At 32.3% G+C, this 14,038-nt stretch overlaps 2 protein-coding genes across 5 annotated transcripts in view; both read left to right on the top strand.

Annotated features, from left to right (window-relative positions):
- Positions 1 to 7,866, top strand: part of LOC115890457 — a 31,119-nt gene extending 23,253 nt beyond the window's left edge. For 3 of the 4 annotated variants that reach the window (XR_004051647.1, XR_004051648.1, XR_004051649.1), the window contains 5 exons: positions 6 to 77; positions 149 to 232; positions 3,637 to 3,887; positions 7,009 to 7,150; positions 7,248 to 7,866. Coding sequence is in view for 1 of the 4 variants with exons in the window: in XM_030910697.1 (XP_030766557.1) it covers positions 6 to 77; positions 149 to 232; positions 3,637 to 3,865 (385 nt within the window). In the remaining 3 variants the exon portion in view is untranslated. The remainder of the gene's footprint in view (positions 1 to 5; positions 78 to 148; positions 233 to 3,636; positions 3,888 to 7,008; positions 7,151 to 7,247) is intronic. The other variant, XM_030910697.1, reaches the window with a different exon arrangement.
- Positions 7,867 to 9,371: 1,505 nt separating this feature from the next.
- On the top strand, positions 9,372 to 13,936 carry LOC115890458 (exosome complex component RRP45). The gene is made up of 8 exons (XM_030910698.1): positions 9,372 to 9,508; positions 9,567 to 9,661; positions 9,780 to 10,002; positions 10,057 to 10,277; positions 10,591 to 10,812; positions 10,868 to 11,043; positions 13,373 to 13,546; positions 13,605 to 13,936. Exons 1-8 carry the CDS (start codon positions 9,434 to 9,436, stop codon positions 13,721 to 13,723), a joined length of 1,305 nt encoding a protein of 434 aa, XP_030766558.1. The 5' UTR covers positions 9,372 to 9,433; the 3' UTR covers positions 13,724 to 13,936.
- Positions 13,937 to 14,038: the final 102 nt, after the last annotated feature.

The raw sequence follows: 14,038 nt of genomic DNA on the forward strand, positions 1-14,038 counted from the left end.
TATAGGGTTCCACCATTACACACTAAGGCACAACATGTAGCGCCTATATTACGTAAAGCTAAACGAAAACTGATAAGGTAATTATATGGATATTTTTATGAATTATAAAATATGTACATTTTCTGGATAATAAAAACAATATTTTCAGGGTTCCTATACAAAATATAGTACCGGGGACACCTATGGGACCCATTATAATTAACAATCAACCTGATAACGAGGCAGTTCCAAGGTAAGACATAATAATATCGCACTGGCTAATCGAATTTGACAATGACAAAATCATATTTTTTCTGGTATTTTAATTGTAGCTTTCTCTGGGCTGTATTATAAAATTTTAGTATTTTGAAGGTAGATTTTGCAAATATCATTTAAATGTCAAAAAAAATTCTTTGACGAAAGCACAACTTGAACGCCTCTTCAAAAAAGTCTAATATAACTTTTGCATAGAATCATCTGGGGAGATAATATGTCACCTTTTCAAAATTTACGTGGGATTTCCTATGTCTCGTGTTCCGATGCACCACACGGTAGATACTATACAGGGCGTTTCAAAAAACATGTGCCATCTCTCGTGAAGCTAAAAAAGTGTCGACATTCACCAGGGACGTGCATATCGGTTATAATTATGATATTTTTTTTAAAGCATGTACGCCACTCACTTTTTTCTCTTGTTACCGAAATAGTGTAATCAGTTTAATGCCGATTAAAAGTTGTCTCTTGATATTTTGTCGATTTTGGCCTCCTTGATGGGATAAACCCAATTTTATTAGCAATAAATAGCAACCTTTAAAAAAAATCATATCGTTAACTTTCGAAAGTTTGAAATAAGTACCTACTCATTGATTGTTATCAAAAAATATAAAAAAAGTTCCTGTAAGCATGGGTATGGAAATGCATAGTTTTAGAGTTACAGGATGTTAATGACTTTGTTAAATTTGTTTTTTTGTAATTATCTTAAATACCATTATTTTTATTTGAAATTGCTGTAGGTTGGACTTATAGTAATAATTTTTAATAACAAATTAAATAAAATTTATTAATCTTATTTTAATTTTATTAATTGTGATTAATAAAATTGCATTTACCTCATCAAGGGGGCCGAATTCGACAAAATATCAAGAGATAACTTTTAATTGTCATTAAACGGCCTACACAATTTTGTTTACACTAACAAAAAAATGCAGTGGCGGACATGTTTTTGTTTTTAAACATTCCAGTGCTAACCCACATGCACGCCCCTGTTGAATTTATCGATACTTTTTTAGCATTAAAATATGTAGCACTTATGGTAACTTTTACCCTCAAAATTACATTAGAATCACTAAAAGTACTTGGAAGAAAATTATAATAAATCGAAAGATCATTAAGACTTTAACACCCTGTAGCCACGAAATAAAGCGGAATCGGACGTATGTTGAATAGAAAAATAAAACTTATTTTTACGTGTGAAATCTCCCCACAAGAGATGGCACCTGTTTTTGAAACACCCTGTATATATATAAAATACAGGGTAGTCCGAAATGTATTCCGGAAACTTTGGCAGCATATTCTGCAGATAAAAATAAGTAAAAAAGTTCGTATAAATGTATGTCCTAAAATGCTCGGTTTCCGAGATACAGGGTGTAGAAGTTTCTTTTTTATTTCGATTTTTTCCAAATAATTTCTGAGGTAACGTCATTATTTGGATGAAAATTTGTGTCTAGAAGTTTTTTGACATGATAAATTTGATTTTGATGTCCATATGATTTCTACTTGTAGAGGGCGCCACCTACATATTTTTTTAACTAGTTTGAAGAGTAATAACTTTTCGTTTGTACCTGTATAAAACTATTGAGTAAAAAATATACATTAACGACGTTTGTTACGTAAAAAAGGTCTCTTGGTAAAAATCGCTGCGAGTAATGTTTCTCGAGATATTTGGAATCGAAATTATCAATACATGTCACCATTAAGATGAATTAAACTTGTTAACTAAATAGTTATTAGACGGAAATCATAAATTTGAAATGTTTTTGTGCCAAAAGTTCAATAGAAACTGTTTTATCATAATTTTTTCGAAGAAAAATTTATGATTAATTTAAAAAAATAAAAATTTCCAAAAATGATCATTTCGATCAAATAACTATCTACTCAACATGTTTATTTTTAGTCAATAATGACATGTATTGACTATTTCCAATATAAATATCTTAAGAACGGTTGCTCGTAGCGATTTTTACCAAGAGAGATTTTTACGTAAACAATCACGGAAATGTATATTTTTTCACTCAGTAGTTTTATACAGGTACTGACGAAAAGTTATTACCCTTCAAAATATTTAAAACACATGTAGGTGGCGCCCCCTACAAATAGGAGTCGTATTGACATCAAAATCAAATTTCTCATGTCAAAAAACTCCCAAACGCCAATTTTCATCCAAATATTGACGTTACTTTAAATTAATTGGAAAAAATGAAATTTGAACACTCTGCATCTCCGAAACTAAGCATTTTAGGACATACATTTATAGGAACTTTTTTACTTATTTTTATCAGCTGAACATGCTGCCTAAGTTTCCGGAATACAGTTCGGACCACCCTGTATATTATTTTTGTATCAAGCTGATGCTATCGTTTACTACTCGTTTGTTCTCATGCATTCTCTTAAGGGAACATTCCCGCCCAATAATCCTCGAAAACGTCAACGAGCATTCTGAATATTCACAATACCGGGTGCGTCTCAAAAGTGGCTCACCCCTATAACTTTTTTATTTTTTCAGATAAAACAACGATATTTGGTATGTTAGTATATGACATAAATTGGGATTGATTGACGTATCCAATTGTTTAAGTCACTTCCGACTTCACCGGAAATGATCAGAACTTTTGATTTTTAAATGGCACTCTCGGTATTTTTTTACTTTATTCGATAGAAAATGACACTCTGAATCGAATGACATATCATATGTCAACTTTTGACATTTTCGCATATGGTTTATTTGAAATTGTAACATGCGGTTCATAACGACAATTTGACTAAAAATACCAAGTGTGTGGTATCAAATTATTCGTAAAAAAAGGTTTTTTCCAAATATGCTAATGAGCCACCTTCGTTCCATTTGAAAAAATTGAGATATGATTAAAAATACGATTTGGGCATCTTTTAACCGGCTAGGACAAGACACTAAAAACATTAGACGATCAAATATATTTTTCCAAGGCTCCTTGATTAAAAATTAATATTTTTAACACAGTCATGGCACTCTAGATTGAAATTTAAAATACAATTTGTTTTTGAGTGACTATGTCAAAAATTGACATATGATATGTCATTCGATTCAGAGTGTCATTTTCTATCGAATAAAGTAAAAAAATCCCGAGGGTGCCATTTAAAAATCAAAAGTTGCAGTCATTTCCGGTGAAACCGGAAGTCACCGAAAACAATTTAATACGTCAATCAATCCCAATTTATGTCATATACTAACAAACCAAATGTCGTTGTTTTATCTGAAAAAATAAAAATATTATAGGGATGAGCCACTTTTGAGACCCACCCGGTATAATTCGTATCGAGGTAACGTTCTCTCTGTTACAACATTACAACCCGTATTGATAACCACGTGTATTTAATAATAATATGTTTAAACTTATTTAGCGTTGAAAATATCATCAGCATTGGTGAACAGGAGGGACAAATAATTTATATAATTCAGGAAAATCCACCAACAGAAGAAAACTGTAATGTGGTCGAAATTCAAGAGCAACCTGTCGAATGTGTGGAAGTAACGGAAACTGTGTCATCTAGAGGGCCATTCCGATTTGAATTAGATGATGATGCAATAATAACTCTTAATAATGATATTGAGAATAATATTGCATCTTAGATTGAATTATATTTTTATCAAGGTACACATACATTTTTATTTCTAATGTAACGTATGTACTTTATAAAATGTAGATTTTAATACTGCATACAGGGTGTCCCAATATTTCGTGGCCATCGGAACAACTACGAATTTTTTTAATCAAAATATGATAATAGAAATGTTCACATAAAAATTAAAACGTGCCTACTTCTCATAAAATCATTCATTATGACATTAAGACTCAGTATGCAAAGTTTCATAACATCCGTAAAAGGCTTATGCCTCAAAAATCCGTGCGAAATTATCGTAATCGTTTAAATCCGCTAAACGCGGCCTGACGGCACTGCTTCGATCGGTATTTCCGCGCGAGTAAACGGTGCTGTCTGCACGCTGTGGAATTTCTAACAGAACAAGCTAGAATACGACATATCGCGTTGTACTTGGATGTAGTTTGTATATTAAATTTGGTTTATTGTGATTAATATTTGGAGTTGATTACTAGTTTAAAAACAAAACTACTTAGTGAGATGGAAGACGGGTTTACTTGAAAGCGATAACAAACAACACTTGGTTTTTGACAATACAAAATTATTGAGTTTTTGAGCTGTCAGAGGCCCGTATTTAGGAGGAGGGGGCCAAATTTTAAATTTTAATTATCATATTAAACTGAAAATTTGCATGCGTATATAGAAGCTAAGACAATGTAAAATTATCGCATTGTTGATCTGATATAGGGCCGTATTAAGGAGAAGGAGCCAAATTTTAAATTTTAATTGTACTGACCTGAAAAGTCGCACACGTATACAGTGTGTCCAGTTTAAAATGAGGCACCTACATGGGGAATAATGGGGATCTTGAAGACCGTTTAAGTTACAAGATTGGTTAAATAGAAGAAAAGTTGCGTTTTTGTGTGTCCAAAGATAATCTAGGTCTATTTTATTTAATATTCATATACTGTTACGTAAATACGGGGAGAAAAAGAAAAATGTGCATTTTCTAAACACCACCATATTTTCTTTATTATTGGAACTAAGGTCATCAAAATTTTAACATAGGTGTAAGGCAATATGAACATTTTAAAAATCATGTTCAAAAAAGTCTAGGCTTACTACGTTGCGCATGGCCGAAGTGCACTTTTGCTTTTCCTGTGGGCGCCATATTGAAATACATGGTTGAAAACATTTTTAATAAGGATTTTTAAAATACCAAATTTAAATATGGCGCTCATAAGAAAAATAAAAGGTGACCTCGGCCGTGCGCAACAGAGAAGGCCTAGGTTTTTCTTGATATCATTTTTAAAATTGCCATGGTGCCTTGCCCATATATTGAAATTTTGATTACCTTAGCTCCAATAATAAAGAAAATATGGTGGTTTTTCGAAAATGTTCATTTTTTCTTTTTCACGTTGTATCTACGTAACGGTATGGATTTAAAATAAAATAGGCATAGATTATTTTTGGGCACACAAATACGCAACTTTGCTTCCATTTAACCGACTTTGTATCTTCAACGGTTTCCAAGAGATCCTCATGTACCTCATTTTAAATTGGACACCCTATAGGACCCATATTAAGTGAAAAATTTACAAGTGAAAAAATTGATAAAAAAAACTTTTTAAAAACAAGCTTAAAATTAAATGCACTTAAAAGTAGAAAATAAGAATTAAAAGCAAGGGGCGCAAAGTAACGATTTAAACTTCTGTGGATTATTTTTTAAAGTATTAATACACCCAGGGACAAAACAGCACTTATTTGAACTCATTTTACTTCTTCAAAACACCAAAACAATGAAAATAAACAATACACCTTCGGTGTATGTATGCGGCAAGTGCACGATCGTACGGACGCCATCGATCGATCAACGCAGTGACGTCAAAAACCACAAAACATCCCCCTTTAGAACTTTTTCTTTAATGGCCATAAGCGGGAGTAAAAGACCAACCGCCCGAACAAACACTAGAGGCGCCACCGGTCATCAAATGGTGTAAAAATTGCGAAAATATTATCATCTAATTTTGACACAAGGGGTCGCGCTTAACTTTTTCAATTTTAATTAAATATTCATGGGTTTCAAACTATATTATTAGACTTTGTTGTATTTTGTGAATGTATGAATGTTTTCTTAGTATAAAGTTGCATTATAGTAATTTAAATTATATTACATACATATTTAAGATTCAAATATTATGACATATATATCAGTTGCCGTCTAAAATGTCATCTTGATAACAAAAAGTTAGTTATTGTTAAAAGTAGTTAAAATCGTGTAAAAATATTAAAATTTACAAGTTATAATTAGATATTTTATATTATTTCAACGACAAACACATAATAGTACAGCGTAATGTTGATATGCAGGTCCAAAACAAAAAGTGCCGTTATATTTTTCAGTTTTCGTTGTAAAGCCGCGGAAGTTTCAGTGATTTTAGTGTTGTCGGATATTCTTATTTGTGAAATAGAAATATTGCGTTTGGATTGCAAAACTAAAAGTGGAAGTTTTATTGCAATGTAAGTAAGCGTTTGTCCATTTTATGTTTTACTTTCTTCATACCATACGACAAATATACATATATTGAAATTTTATAATTCGTTTTATTTAAAAAATGTTAGAAAACAAGCTTGTAATCCTGTAATTGACATAATTGTTATGTAATATATTCCATTTAAATGTAATATATTACTTTACAATTAAAAAAATGTAAATTTAAAATATATATTAAAAATATATACAGGCATTAATTGAATTTTTTAGAGTGCGAACAAACACGAGAGGCGCTTTATTATTTACTTTCATTTCTTAACATGACAGACGAAGTTCTAAAGGGGGATGTTTTGTGGTCAAAAACAGAGCGGGGTACGTTTTCTAGCCTTGCTGCATTTCTCAATTTTGTCTTGCGTTTATGTAAGAAAATTATAGTTTTTAAGAAAAATTTTGAGTGCCATGTTTTTTTACTCTATATATATATATATATATATATATATATATATAATATATATATATATATATATATATGTAGCTATCTGTATACTATATGTAGCTATCGAAATTCATTGAAATTAGAAATTAGTGAACATGTCTATTGTCAGTGAAAAATAAACCCGAATATTAATTAACTTAAAATTTATACATTCCCGTGCATTTTATTGACTTTTGTGTTTCAGATGTGAAAGCGCTTAGGAAAACATAGGCATCCCAAATCTCATTCAAATCTGAATAACGGTTCTTAAAATGTCTTAAAAAATGTGTTTATTTTTCTAAAGTTTGATGCCATCTATTGGACAAACCAAGCACTTTTGTATAGAGGTAAATTGTGTCCAATGAACTTATTTTCGTTCCAAAAATACGTAGTAGTTCTATGTCCATGGAATATTGAGACACCATGTATATTACTATTTTTTAGTATGCAATACAATAGTACATATATACCAAAATGGGATTGAAGCAGAATAAGACACAATATGTTACATAAAGGAAATCACATGTTGTTGTTACAGGAGGATTTATCAAACAAATATGGTTTAGATATGTATTTATAGAATCCGAATCAATGTATAAATGAAGTGTTAAAGAAATAGCATTTCACTTCTGATTCGTATTATGATCTTTGTGTGTTTCATTTTTTATTTTTTTGTGACCTTTCTATTAATAAGTTTTAATAATTTTGTAGTTGTATAAAATTTAAATAAGTTGTAAACATATGCCACGCAAAAATTGAACTTATTTCCATTGAATTTACGCGTCAAAGTACAAATCTGTACATAATAGAGAAAAACGGCATCACGGTAGCCATTGAAACGTCAATCATTGCTAATTTCTATCAAATCAATCCCTTTTCTCACCCATTTTATAATTGATATATGTATAGGGATTCCCACTCTACACAATTACCCATTGATTGCCATTTCAAAAACCACTGTGATGCCTTTTTTGTCATAGTGTATAATAAGTTCTCAAGAATAATTTGTTTTATAAAATGTATAATTGTATAGAATATATATCAGATATTATATTTTTTATTGTCAAAAAGTATTGTACGTTTGTGTATTATTTTACTCCTATTAACAGACGATCGAAAAAAAAACGTCGTCAAAGTTGGCTTTAAAATCAAGCCATAGTCTGCCCAATAACTGGATACTTGACAACAATGAGATTATATTACTTGATAGAGACTTTAATTCTTAGGCTAATTGTGGGCAAATTGTTTTCTCTGTCGGATGTCGTTTGTCGAAATGTCCTCTGACTCGTTGGGCGGACTTTATTAACACTTAATGAAAAGTTTATTTTTTATTGGTTCGTATATAATGATTCTTTATATGGTAAGATGTAAATAAATTTAAGGTTAAAAATGTTTTCCATTACTTTTTGAAATTCTCAGCCAGGGAGGGAATTTTTAAATCCAGGGTAAAATCGTATTCAAATGTTGGTGACATTGGTTAGATTATAAAGTTGCCTTGTTAAGGTTGTCGCCCACTAGAGCGCGGCGCGACGCGGCGCGGCGCCATGTGGAAATTTCTTTTGTCTGCTTGCCATGTATTTAAATGGACCAACGCACATTAGAGCGCGCAGCGCAGAAGCGCGCCGCGGTTATTTCCGTCAAGAAGTTGGAAGACTTCTCTAGCAACTTTTTTCCGTCTCCCGCGTTTTGACGCGTTGCAGTGTGCGTACTCACAAGGGAAATAATTTTGCATTCGAGTCTTTTCAGTTGGCTTTTTGACTAGGAACTAGTGATACGTATCACTGGTAGAATTGTATTTTTAAAGGTAAATTAGGCAAATCGATTTTCATAAAGGAATATGATAATTTTTATTTATAGTCTTCCCTCACTAGAGACAGATGGACGAAATGCCTTTCTATCAAAGATTTAATATAATTGAGGGGTGTAGAGGCAAAACCGGCAATCTCCACTTTTTAACAAAAGTGACAATCTCCAATTTTTAAATTCTAATTACCTAAATATATAAAAAAGATCAGGGTTTTTTCACCACATAACTAATATACACATCAGAATAAATAAGAATTATCAAAAGTATTAGTAATTTGTCTCTTCTGAAAAAATATGATGAGTAGAGATACTCGGTGTTTTGCTTCTAAAACCCTCAATTGAGGACTGCGTAAAATGTTTCCTTTATATTTTGTAATACTGAAAAAAAATTATCTTGTCTTTTATTAAATCTGGAAAAAGATGGTAAAATTCTCCAAACTTCTTTCTTTTTTTGTTAATCGTATGAGTCCAAACTTTTCCTCACCCCCTCTTCCTCTTCCTCTGTTAGAAGAGCATAAAAAATACGCTTTCGTCCGTACTTGAACTCATTGCTTTAAAAACTAAACTACAGTAAGTAAAAAACACTTCGACTATAACTAAATAGCGTTGCCGCGTTTCAAAAGCGCGCTATAGTGGGCGCAGTTCCTTCGCAGCCGGAAAAAATTCTCTTCCCAGCGCCGCGCCGCGCAGCGGTCTAGTGGGCGACAACCTTTAGTTGCCTTCTTGTTTTTAGTTCGTTTGTACATTTTTTTATCTTCCTCTGTGGTCTGTGGATATAACAACATAACCTATTTTTGGAACATGTAAAATAGCCGAAAGTCGCAATGTCGTCAATTCGAAAAACAATAATTACGAACTGTGAAAAGAATTTTCTTATAAAGAATTTATCAGAATGGACTGTAAGTGGCTTACACTTTTCAGATAATTTACGTATTTATTACATTTCATTTATTATAGAGGTTAGACGGTCGAGCTTTTAATGAATTTCGAAATGTAGAAATTGAATTTGGAAAAGACTGGGGATGCTGCAAAGTTTCTTTAGGAAAAACTATGTAAGTATATACAACAAAGAATAATCTCCATAAAGATAATGAATAAATAAGTGGCAATATGCATGCTATTATGGAAAACACATTGTAAGTCTCCAATATCATTTTATTAACTTTTTAGGGTAATTAGTCAGGTGTCTTGTGAATTGCAACAACCTAAATCGTCCAGACCGAATGAAGGTGTATTAAACATAAACTTAGAATTAAATCCCATGGCAGAACCGAGTTTTGAAGCAGGAAGACAATCCGATTTATCTTCACAATTGAACCGTCTTCTTGAAAAATGCATTAAAGATTCTAAAGCTGTGGATTTAGAAAGTTTATGCGTAAAAGTGAATGAAAAAGTAAGCACTTTGTAAACAGACAGAGTTTAGAAAAATAATTTTGTGATATTTAAGGCCTGGGCATTTAGAGTAGATATAAATGTTTTGAATCACGAAGGAAACATATTGGATTGTGCCTCTATAGCTGCGTTGAGTTCTTTGGCTCATTTTAGACGACCCGATGTGACATGTGATGGGGAAGAATATAAGATACATAATGTAAAACAAAGAGACCCTATACCAACTGTTATTCACCATTATCCAGTCTGTATAACATATGCCATTGTGAAAGAAGGGTAACTTTTAAATAAGCCTAGTTTCATGCTAGTGTTAATTAATGTGTTTGTTAAAAATACCTTATGGTAAAAAAAATGGTGTCAAGTTGACTTGGAAATCACAATCAATTACAGTCTACATACCTATGTTCTGCATAAATTTTGATTCTTATATACATGACACTGTTTTTTTTAATAATATATGTTCTAAAATATTTTAAATTAGTATGGACATATATCAAAAATTACCAATTTTGGATTTTTTAGAATTGAATTCATTCTAGAAATGGAACTATAAATTAAATTTGTTATATATTTACAAACAACTTTTTAGGGAATATATTTTAGCAGATCCTACCTTATTAGAAGAAGGAGTAGCAGAAGCCTTTTTAACGATAGGCCTAAATGCATACAAAGAACTTTGTGGTCTCCATTTAGGTGGAAACGCACATTTAACTACTAAAGCAATTTTAGAGACTTCAAATAAGGCTGCAAAAAGGGCAGTTGATTTAGTTCAATTAATTAAGGAAGCAGTGGAGATTGATACTAATGAAAGGTATTTTTTAATCATATTATTCTGTTATTATCAAATAAAATATCATGTTTTACAGATTAACAATGAAAAGTTTAGGATTTCACAATACTTTGGATAAACAGATCAGTGATGTTCATGTAGATGAATTAGGAAAATATCTAGATCACTGGACTATGGATAAGATTAAGAGAAATCCAAAAAAGAATCAAAAAGTTACAACACCAATGGAAGAAACAGAGTCTACTGAAGAAGGTAAGAATAATGATTTTTCAAATAATATTTAACCTTCCTTAGAATTAGAATTTAGAATAAGTGGGAGGGGGGTTAATCTCTGCGACCTTAGAGATCTATTGTGTCCCCCTTTCTTGAGTTATAACTCATCATACAGTCCCAGGACTTCCTACGGAGACCCGTGTCGTTCACAGTCGAGGAGCTACGACCCAGGCCGGGTAGACGAAACGATAGCTTGTGTCGCCTGTTGGTTTCGAGTTAGGAGGTAGGCTCCCGACCCTTGGAGGAGGTGGTAACTTGTATGCCACTTGCGGAGGATGGTTTCACGCAAGTGTCAGCCACCTCTCCTGTAGTTCTCTTTGGGTTTGGCCCCTTGGAACTTTCATTGTTACTGTTCCCAGTGTTGCTAGGGGGTTTCCCCACAGCTTCACCGGTGATGTTTTTATTACTATTATTACCAGATCTCATAGTGTTCCCATGAGTCGCTAGGGACAGTCGGACAGAGCCCCGCATGTAGAATTAAGGGGTAAAATACAATGGGGTGCCTCCCGGTGCCCCAAGGTTGAGGCTGTCCATAGCCCCGCCCGGTATCGTTATATGTCTTGGTGCAATTCCCTGGCCACGACACTACAGTCAGGGACAAGATGATGAGTGAGATGCTTCTTAGACCAAGCCAAGTGCTAGGGGGGATTCCCCCCAGCACCTGACCAGGAGCTTCCCCACCAACGACAAGGTCTTGCATCTCCTAGGGGAAGTTAAACTTCCTTATTTGCACCTTCTTTTTCTATATAGGTATTCACATGGGGTATTTTAATACCCCAATTAATTTTTGATGGGAAAAAAATAATAATTTAGATGTCATATAAGTAATTATATAAAACATACATGTTCGTTTAAATTTTAATAATTGTCGACATTCAAAACTTAAATAAAATATAACTAAATATTTCTGAATTCAGAACATGTTTTGGCCTTATTTTCTAAGCCATTGTTGATGGATTTTACATATCCAATCAGTGCACTTGAGCTATTTCATGATTTCTGGGACAAAAATAACACCTTTTGAACCATTTTTGCACATGTAATGTTTCAAGAAAATGTACTTTAGTAGATCTTGTTGGTTCCTCAACATCCAAAAGAAGTATTTCTTAAATTTTGGTGACATGATTGCGACTATTTGCTAACAGACACACCCACACACTAGGGTTAAATAATACAAGAGTTGGCATGTAATTTTGACATTCCCTCGTCAAGATATCTAAGTAAAACAAGCGTATGGGGTATCAAAATACCCCGCAGTGTACTGGAGGGTTGAGTGTACTGGTGTCACACAAGTGGAATTAAGTTGGTGTTTGACAGTGGGTGCGCTATTAGAACTCTGAATTCAAAAATCGATATCTCGAAATCTATTAAAAATAATTGATTGTAGTTTTTTTCAAAAACTTTCTTTATATTTCTGCTATATTTTCTTCGCAGGTAGTGCCTATGTGAAACCTTTATAAATAAAAAAGTTTCACGATTGCTGAAAATTGCAATGCACTAAAAGTAAATGGATGGGTTTTCATTTGGTTAGGTTTTTTAAAAATTTTGAATGGAAACAAAACAAGTCCATTGAATCTTTCTTATTTAAATAAGAAAGATTCAATTTAAGTAAAAGATCCAAACTTGCAAATAAAATAAAAGTTTCAATATCTAGTTATCATGTGTTATGTGTTAAAAAGTTGAGTTTTTTAATTATTATCGCGATTACTGACGTTTTCTCGTTATAAAAAATTGGATACCCTAACGATATCCTTGTAATTCCATTTCAGATGCTTAGAAACATAGTATCTAATGATTTTATCTAGTTATCTTTTCAAAAAAAAAGTTTTTTAAAAATAAGCGGTTTGCGATCGTGATTTTACTTTACTTGATAGGGAAAGGCGTACCGGAGAAATGTGGCAACGCCGCAACAGCACACCGTCGCATTTCTCTTACTCCGACTTAATAATATCCCTGTGCAATTTACTTCCACACATGTAAATACCAATCTAAAAGTAAGAGTTGCCAGCACAGTATAAAAAGCGCTACGGCTTATAATCGTATTGAAAAAAATTCTCAACAAAGATACCGCCCCTTCTTATACATTTGTTATGTAACAAAAAATGTTGTTTATCTCGAAATAATGATTTTGGCACTTCAAGTCTTCAATTTAACATCGCAGTTTTTGCTCCACCCCGTATATGCACGTTACGCGTGCTTGTATTCTTTAGTAATTGAGTTATCCAGTATCCACCAAAAAATTATTTACAAATTGTGATTTCTTTTTTATAACTGAGTAATCAAAAAGAGCTATTTTTTCGTTTTTCAGAGTCTGAAGAAGATAAATCTATGGACGTTTCGCAGGAAAAGGTGGAAAGTATTACAAATCTAGGCGATGGAACGGCAAAACTAGACATTAGTACAGCTCAACATGAGTGGATAACAATAGAAAGCGATGAAGAATCTGAAAAAGAAGACGATGTAATAATTGTAGAACCTAAAGGTGAGATTTCAATCAAATTAGTATTTCGTTTTATAAATAATATTTTCGGTTGTTGCAGTGGAGACACTCAGTATTGATTCGAACAGTGAAGAAGAACAAGTATTGGTATTGAATCCAGTTCAAAGGTCAGCCGCTAAAAAGAAGAAGAAGAAAAAGAAGAAAAATATTATAAGCTGACATTTTCCACTTTATTAAAAAAATCATTTTGTAAATACATTTACAAATTATAAAAATAATCTTAACACAACACTTACTTATCTAAATTTAAACTAAATAAATTAAATTATGAAATTGTGTAATAAAGCTTTTTTTATCATAAGTTGATATAAAAAATTAATTTTTTGTCACCGTATGATCGAAAAAAAACGGTGTCCCGTTGGCGTTCGATGACATTCCCCATATAAAATGATCGAAAAAAAAACGGCGTCACCGATGGCTATGAAATGAAGATCCCTGTCATTTTATATGTAAAATTATAAGGAAAATGATGTC

The sequence above is a fragment of the Sitophilus oryzae genome, unplaced genomic scaffold, assembly GCF_002938485.1.
Source record: "Sitophilus oryzae breed Bouriz unplaced genomic scaffold, Soryzae_2.0 scaffold_866_pilon_pilon, whole genome shotgun sequence".
Lineage (NCBI taxonomy): Eukaryota > Metazoa > Arthropoda > Insecta > Coleoptera > Curculionidae > Sitophilus > Sitophilus oryzae.

Bases quoted from the DNA above. Each gene is read 5' to 3' on its own strand.
- LOC115890458 (XM_030910698.1), top strand. From the start codon at position 9,434: ATGTCGTCAATTCGAAAAACAATAATTACGAACTGTGAAAAGAATTTT. The intron at 9,662-9,779 runs GTAAGTATATAC...TTAACTTTTTAG, and splicing joins GTTTCTTTAGGAAAAACTAT to GGTAATTAGTCAGGTGTCTT. The intron at 10,003-10,056 runs GTAAGCACTTTG...GTGATATTTAAG, and splicing joins GCGTAAAAGTGAATGAAAAA to GCCTGGGCATTTAGAGTAGA.